General features: G+C 42.5%; 1 protein-coding gene across 50 annotated transcripts in view; it reads left to right on the plus strand.

Annotated features, from left to right (window-relative positions):
- cmn (calymmin) overlaps window positions 1-8,032 on the plus strand; it is a 70,161-nt gene extending 62,129 nt beyond the window's left edge. For 45 of the 50 annotated variants that reach the window (XM_090202428.1, XM_090202429.1, XM_090202431.1 and 42 more), the window contains 2 exons: window positions 7,295-7,354; window positions 7,476-8,032. In XM_090202428.1, the coding sequence (XP_090058554.1) occupies window positions 7,295-7,353 (59 nt within the window). In that variant the 3' untranslated portion in view covers window position 7,354; window positions 7,476-8,032. Of the gene's footprint in view, window positions 1-7,294; window positions 7,369-7,475 lie in introns of all 50 variants that reach the window. The other 5 variants (XM_090202439.1, XM_090202465.1, XM_090202452.1 and 2 more) reach the window with 1 other exon arrangement.
- Window positions 8,033-8,382: the final 350 nt, after the last annotated feature.

An 8,382-nucleotide genomic window follows, 5' to 3' on the forward strand; every position in this document is an offset into this window, starting at 1 on the left:
CTTACAACTAACAATCTCTTACCAAAAAATATAAACTATTGGAACCAAGATGGATGGAATGTTGGAACATAACTAACCGGGTAACAGTTAATGAAAATGTATGCTTAATCCAATATAAATTAATGTATAGAATGTATTATACAAGAGACAATTCACAAATTCTACAGCACAATGGCATAGTCATGTCTGAAGTGTAAACTACTAATGATTCAATAATTTATGCCTTCTTGGAATGTTGCAAAATTCAAACGTTATGGGCGGAGTTACAAAGATTGATGTTTCAGAGGTATTGAAATGTAAATGTATTTTTTAATTCATCTGTGTATATTTCAAGACATGACAAATGAGGGCGCAGTGAGATACCCAATGAGTTGGACAATAACCTTCTCATCAATTATAATTTAAAAAATTCTACTCAAACTGGAAATCAGCCCATCCTCCGGTGTTCACGCAATGGAAAGGTCAAATGTTTAATAATCTCAAAAATTGAAAGAACGTGGGCGACGGAGAGAAACAAAATTGTGCAGTTTGAGGCCATGTGGCAGAAAGTGATAAGGGCACTGGAGATAGGGGTGGGTGCTAGTGGGTCTGGGCAGGTGTGATGTTTGTATGATGATAGTCATTTGTATGTGTATGTTGTCTATTGTTTGTAAAATATCAAATCACATCTTTAAAAAATATATACACTACCGTTCAAAAGTTTTAGAACACCTACTCATTCAAGGGTTTTTCTTTTATTTTTTACTATTTTCTACATTGTAGAATAATAGTGAAGACATCAAAACTATGAAATAACACAGGGAATCATGAAGTAACCAAAAAAGTGTTAAACAAATCAAAATATATTTTATATTTGAGATTCTTCAAATAGCCACCCTTTGCTTTGATGACGGCATTGCACTCTTGGCATTCTCTCAACCAGCTTAATCTGGAATGCTTTTCTAACAGTCTTGAAGGAGTTCCCACATATGCTGAGCACTTTTTGGCTGCTTTTCCTTCACTCTGTGGTCCGACTCATCCCAAACAATCTCAATTTCAAATCAAATCGTATTAGTCACATGCGCCAAATACAACCTTACAGTGAAATGCTTACTTACAAGCCCCTAACCGACAGTGCAGTTTAAAAAAATATGGATAAGAATAAGAGAAAAGTAACATGTAATTAAAGAGCAGCAGTAAAAAAAATAATGATAGGTGGGTGCCAGTACGGAGTCAATGTGCAGGGGCACCGGTTGGTTGAGGTAGTATGTACATGTAGGTAGAGTTAATTAAATTGACAATGCATAGATGACAACAGAGTGTGGCAGGGAGGGCAATGCGAATAGTCTGGGTATTCATTTGACCAGATGTTTAGGAGTATTATGGTTTGGGGGTAAAAGCTGTTTAGAAGCCTCTTCAACCTAGACTTGGTGCTCCAGTAGCAGAGAGAACAGTCTATGACGAGGGTGGCTGGAGTCTTTGACAATTTTTAGGTCCTTCCTCTGACACCACCTGAAATAGAGGTCCTGGGTGGCAGGAAGCTTGGCCCTGGTGATGTACTGGGCTGTACACACTACCACCTGCAGTGTCTTGCGGTCAGAGGCCGAGCAATTGCCATACCAGGCAGTGATGCAACCAGTCGGAATGCTCTCAATGGTGCAGCTGTAGAACCCTTTGAGGATCTGAGGACCCATGCCAAATGGGAATAGGTTTTGTCGTGCCGCTTCACGACTGTCTTGGTGTGCTTGGACCATGTTAGTGTGTTGGTGATGTGGACACCAAGGAACTTGAAGCTCTCAACCTGCTCCACTGCAGCTCCGTCGATGAGAATGGGGGCGTCTTGATCACGTTGTTCTCGGTGATCAGGCCTACCACTGATGTGTTATCTGCAAATTTAATGATGGTGTTGGAGTCGTGCTTGACCATACAGTCATTGATGAACAAGGAGTACAGGAGGGGGCTGAGCACACACCCCTGAGGGGTCCCTGTGTTGAGGATCAATGTGGCGGATGTGTTGTTACCTACCATTACCATCTGGGGGGCAGCCCGTCAGGAAGTTCAGGATCCAGTTGCAGAGGGAGGTGTTTAGTCCCAGGGTCCTTAGCGTATTAATGAGCTTAGAGGGCACTATGGTGTTGAACGCTGAGCTGTGGTCTATGAATAGCATTCTCACATAGGTCCATAGGTCCTTTTGTCTAGGTGGGAAAGGGCAGTGTGGAGTGCAATAGAGACTGCATCATCTGTGGATCTGTTGGGGTGGTATGCAAATTGGAATGGGTCTAGGGTTTCTGGGATGATGGTGTTGATGTGAGCCATGACCAGCCTTTCAAAGCATTTCATGGCTACAGACGTGAGTGCTATGGGTCGGTAGTCATTTAGGCAGGTTACCTTAGTGTTCTTGGGCACAGGCACTATGGTGGTCTGCTTAAAACATGTTGGTTTTACAGACTCAGACAGGGAGAGGTTGAAAATGTCAGTGAAGACACTTGCTAGTTGTTCAACGCATGCTAGCAGTACACGTCCTGGTAATCTGTCTGGCCCTGCGACCTTGTGAATGTTGACCTGTCTGAAGGTCTTACTCACATCGGCTGCGGAGATAGTGATCACAGTCTTCCGGTACAGCTGGTGCTCTCACGTCTGTTTCAGTGTTATTTGCCTCGAAGAGAGAGAGAGAGCATAGAAGTAGGTAGGCTTGTGTCACTGGGCAGCTCTCGGCTGTGCTTCTCTTTGTAGTCTGTAATGGTTTGCTGGCCCTGCCAAAGCCGACAAGCGTCAGAGCCGGTGTAGTACAACTCGATCTTAGTCCTGTTTTGATGCTTTGCTTGTTTGATGGTTCGTCGGCGGGCATAGCAGGATTTCTTATAAGCTTCCGGGTTAGAGTCCGGCTCCTTGAAAGCGGCAGCTCTAGCCTTTAGCTCAGTGCGGATGCTGCCTGTAATCCATGGCTTCTGGTTGGGGTTTGTACGTACGGTCACTGTGGGGACGACATCATCGATGCACTTATTGATGAGGCCAATGACAGGTGTGGTGTACTCCTCAATGCCATTGGAGGAATCCCGGTACCTATTCCAACCTGTGCTAGCAAAACAGTATTGTAGCTTAGCATCTGCTTCATCTGACCACTTTTTTAATTGATCTAGTCACTGGTGCTTCCTGCTTTAATTTTTCCTTGTAAGCAGGAATCAGGAGGATGGAATTATGGTCAGATTTGCCAAATGGAGGGTGAGGGAGAGCTTTGTATGCACCTCTGTGTGTGGAGTATAAGTGGTCCAAAGTTATTTTCCGTCTGGTTGCACATTTAACATGCTGATAGAAATGTGGTAAAACTGATTTAAGTTTCCCTGCATTAAAGTCCCCGGCTACTAGGAGCACCGCCTCTGGGTGAGCGTTTCCTTGTTTGCTTATGGCGGAATACAGCTCATTCAATTCTATCTTAGTGTCAGCCTTTGACTGTGATGGTATGTAAACAGCTACAAAGAATATAGATGAAAACTCTCTCGGTAGGTAATGTGGTCTGCAGCTTATCATGAGAAACTCTACCTCAGACGAGCAATAGCTCAAGACTTCCTTAGATATCGTGCACCAGCTGTTGTTTACAAACATACATAGACTGCCGCCCCTTGTCTTACCAGATGCCACTGTTCTATCCTGCCGGTACATCATATAAACAGTATGTTGATATTGTCGTCGTTCAGCTACGTCTCCGTGAAGCGTAAGATGTTACAGTTTTTAATGTCCCATTGGTAGTTTAATCTTCCCAATAACACGTCCATTTTATTGTCCAATGATTGCATGTTTGCTAGCAGAATTGAGGGGAGTGGGGGTTTATTCAATCACCTCTGACCCCTCAGAAGGCAGCCCGCCCTCCGGCCTCTCTTTCTCTGCCTCTTTAAGCAGATCACTGGGGTCGGGCCTGTTCCCGAGGGAGCCGTATATCCTCGGGCTCGTCAGAGTCTTGAAATAAGAAAAAGGGTTCTGCTAGTCCATTGTAAGTAATCGCAGTCCTGATGGTTGAGGTCGCGGATTGTGGAGGCCAGGTCATCTGATGCAGCACTACATCATACTCCTTCTTAGTAGCATCTCAGTGCAAATGATAGTCCCACTATGCCCAAACCAGATGGGATGGCGTATCACTGCAGAATGCCTTGAATTCTAAATAAATCACAGACAATGTCACCAGCAAAGGTCCCCCACACCATAACACCTCCTCCTCCATACTTTACGTTGGGAAATACACATGCGGAGATAATCTGTTCACCCACACCGCGTCTCGCAAAGACATGGCCTCTGGAACCAAAAATCTCAAATTCAGACCAAAGGACAAATTCCCACCGGTTTAATGTTCATTGCTCGTGTTTCTTGGCCCAACCAAGTCTCTTCTTATTGATGTCCTTTTAGTAGTGGTTTCTTTGCAGCAATTTGACCATGAAAGCCTGCTTCACGCAGTCTCCTTCTGAACAGTTGATGTTGAGATGTGTCTGTTACTTGAACTCTGTGAAGCATTTATTTGGGCTGTAATTTCTGACGCTGCTAAATCTAATGAACTTGTTCTCTGCAGCAGAGGTAACTCTGGGTCTTCCATTCCTGTGGCGGTCCTCATGAGAGCCGGTTTCATCATAGCGCTTGATGGTTTTTGTGACTGCAACAAACTTTCAAAGTTCTTAATGTTCCGTATTGACTGACCTTCATGTCTTAAAGTAATGATGGACTGTCATTTCTCTTTGCTTATTTGAGCTGTTCTTGCCATAATATGGACTTAGCCCTATTTGATAAAAGACCATCTTCTGTATACCACCCCTATCTTGTCACAACACAACTGATTGGCTGAAAAGTACATATTAACTTTTAACAAGGCACACCTGTTAATTGAAATGCATTCCAAGTGACTACCTCATGAAGCTAGTTGAGCAAATGCCAAGAGTGTGCAAAGCTGTCATCAAGGAAAAGGGTGGCTATTTGAAGAATCTCAAATAACACATATGAAATATATTTTATATTTCATAGTTTTGATGTCTTGACTATTGTTCTACGATGTAGATAATAGTAAAAATAAAGGAAAACCCTTGAATGAGTAGGCGTTGTAAAACTTTTGACAGGTAGTGTACGTGAAATGACAAATATAAAGCAAATTTATGCCACTTTCAATGGACAAGTTATAGAGGGCCCTAATATTGTAACCATTGAGTGGATTCTGTCAAATTGTGCAGGATAAACTCATAGAGTGCCTGACTTTTATAGGACATAAGCTTGCTTCCTACAGTATAATGAAATGCATAGTATCATACAGGATTCCAATATATAACTGTTGTCATCATTGTAAGTAAACTCAGCAAAAAAAGAAACATCCCTTTTTCAGGACCCTGTCTTTCAAAGATAATTTGTTAAAATCCAAAGAACTTCACAGATCGTCATTGTGAAGGGTTTAAACACTGTTTCCCATGCTTGTTCAATGAACCATAAACAATTAATGAACATGCACCTGTGGAACGGTCGTTAAGACACTAACTGCTTACAGACGATAGGCAATTAAAGTCACAGTTATGAACACTTAGGACACTAAAGAGGCGTTTCTACTGACTCTGAAAAACACCAAAAGAAAGATACCCAGGGTCCCTGCTCATCTGTGTGAATGTGCCTTAGGCATGCTGCAAGGAGGCATGAGGATTGCAGATGTGGCCAGGGCAATAAATTGCAATGTCCGTACTGTGAGATGCCTAAGACAGCGCGACAGGGTGACAGGACGAACAGCTGATCGTCCTTGCAGTGGCAGACCACATGTAACAACACCTGCACAGGATCGGTACATCCCAACATCTCACCTGCGAGACAGGTACAGGATGGCAACAACAACTGCCCGAGTTACACCGGGAACGCACAATCCCTCGTCAGTGCTCAGACTATCCACAATAGGCTGAGAGAGGCTGGACTGAGGGCGTGTAGGCCTGTTGTAAGGCATGTTCTCACCAGACATCACCTGCAACAACATTGCCTATGGTCACAAACCCACCGTCGCTGGACCAGACAGGACTGGCGAAAAGTGCTCTTCTTTGATGATGGTCGGATTCACGTTTATCGTTGAAGGAATGACCGTTACACCAAGGCCTGTACTCTGGAGTGGGATCGATTTGGAGGTGGAGGGTCCGTTATGGTCTGGGGCGGTGTATCACAGCATCATCGGACTGAGCTTATTGTCATTGCAGGCAATCTCAACACTGTGCGTTACAGGGAAGACATCCTCCTCCCTCATGTGGTACCCTTCCTGCAGACTCATCCTGACATGACCATCCAGCATGACAATGCCACCAGCCACACTGCTCGATCTGTGAGTGATTTCATGCAAGACAGGAATGTCAGTGTTCTGCATTGGCCAGCGAAAAGCCCGGATCTCAATCCTGTTGAGCACTTCTGGGACCTGTTGATCGGAGGGTGAGGGCTAGGGCCATTCCCCCCCTAGAAATGTCTGGGAACTTGCAAGTGTCTTGGTGGAAGAGTGGGGTAACATCTCACAGCAAGAACGGGCAAATCTGGTGCAGTCCATGAGGAGGAGATGCACTGCAGTACTTAATGCAGCTGGTGGCCAAACCAGATACTGACTGTTACTTTTGATTTTGACCCCCACTTTGTTCAGGGACACAATATTCCATTTCTGTTAGTCACATGTCTGTGGAACTTCTTCAGTTTGTCTCAGTTGTTGAATCTTGTTATGTTCATACAAATATTTACACATGTTAAGTTTGCTCAAAATAGACACAGTTGACAGTGAGAGGATGTTTATTTTTTTGCTGAGGTCATAAGTCATTTTACCCTGTTTGTCTGACATGCATGTCTCAGTTCCTTTTGGTATTTTTAGTAGAAGAACTTAAAATGCATGATCACGCATGCATAGCCGCGGGAAGTAGGCGTGCTGACTGCAGCACCCCCCCGATAAATACATATATTTTTCATTATTATTAAAAATAAGTGTCCACAAAATTTGTGAACTGGCCCTCATTACTCCTTACTTTATTACTCCTGACATGACTTTATTACCCCATCGACAGGACCCCTAACCCAAAACATCTTCCCGCAGCCATGCACACGTTCAACCAAGGAATTTAAGTTATTGAAAGATTCTGTTGAAGTGTTGGCATTGCCATGCCAGCTTTTGTGAGGGACACTGTCTGCATTTCCCCTCTGGATATATTTAAAGAGCCGCGTTATTATGTAATCAAGCATACAAACGTCTGTGTCTTTGAGTGGTTATCTTGGGCAGATAAGAGAGAAATTGATACGAAATTGTCTTCTTTTTTTCTATACTTTTTCCTTTTATTTTCAGGAGGTGCAAAGGAGAAGAAATATGAACTAACAGGATTCTTTGGGAATAGTGGATACTAAGGTAAAACATTAAAGGTAGACTAAACGTGTCCTATAGATGATCCTATAGATTTGAAATATTAGGCAGTATGAATATGAATTGTGTTGACCACTTTCTCTCTCTCTTGTCTTTCTCCTCGTAGGTTGACCAGGGTGACGGTGGCCATTTACAGCATTTAACTTCACTAGATTTTTTTTACATTGCTGTTGTTGTTGTATATTTGTTTTAATTCCCTTTTTAATTGATCTCTAGTTTTTGTATAATTATTCATATCTCCCTGTCCATGCCAAACCAGTCCTGCCTGACATATTTTTTTTATCATTTTCATGCCATGTCTGTAATATCACTAGAACTAAGAAAACACACATTTAAGTTTTGTTAGGGCATGCCTTCTTTGTAGTTTATATTTTCTACAAATGTATCTTGATTATGTGTCTGTCTTATTTCATTTCGTAACCACCTGTCTTACTCCACTTACTGGATAAGGTGAATCACGTTTTGAGAGTTTGTGTGCTACAAATATTTAATGTGTTGATTGAATCAGTCCAGTTTTTGTCTGCATAGTTTTATAAACTCAAACTCAAACAAATGTATTTTGTATGGGAAAGTTTTTTTTAATTTTTTTATTTTTTACTACCTGTGGCAAACACCTGTATATTTTTGGACAGTTTTGATGGAATAAAAACAGACTGGAAATACCATCAGTGTGGCAAAAGTGTATTTTATGCATGTATTTATTTTTTATCTTTCAAGATGTGATGTCATTGCTTTCAAACAATATCTTGTTGGTGTAATAGGTGGTAGTGTGTTTGAGCAGTGCTGCAGGTTGCCCATCTTGAAATGGCCTGTGCCACATTTACCATAGCTTCTTTATTAAAGCATCTTTATCCCAACTATTCCTCATACTCATTAAAGTGGTGCAATCCCTAGATTAGCCACTGAAATGACAGTACTGTAGAGCAAGAGCATTAGAATATACTGTGCATGCAGCCTACAAACTCCACAACAAACAGACAAATTGAGGAGAATGTTGAGCAGAGGCTTGGTGG

Source organism: Oncorhynchus mykiss, chromosome 16 (genome assembly GCF_057628025.1).
Source record: "Oncorhynchus mykiss isolate SJ-2025 chromosome 16, ASM5762802v1, whole genome shotgun sequence".
NCBI lineage: Eukaryota > Metazoa > Chordata > Actinopteri > Salmoniformes > Salmonidae > Oncorhynchus > Oncorhynchus mykiss.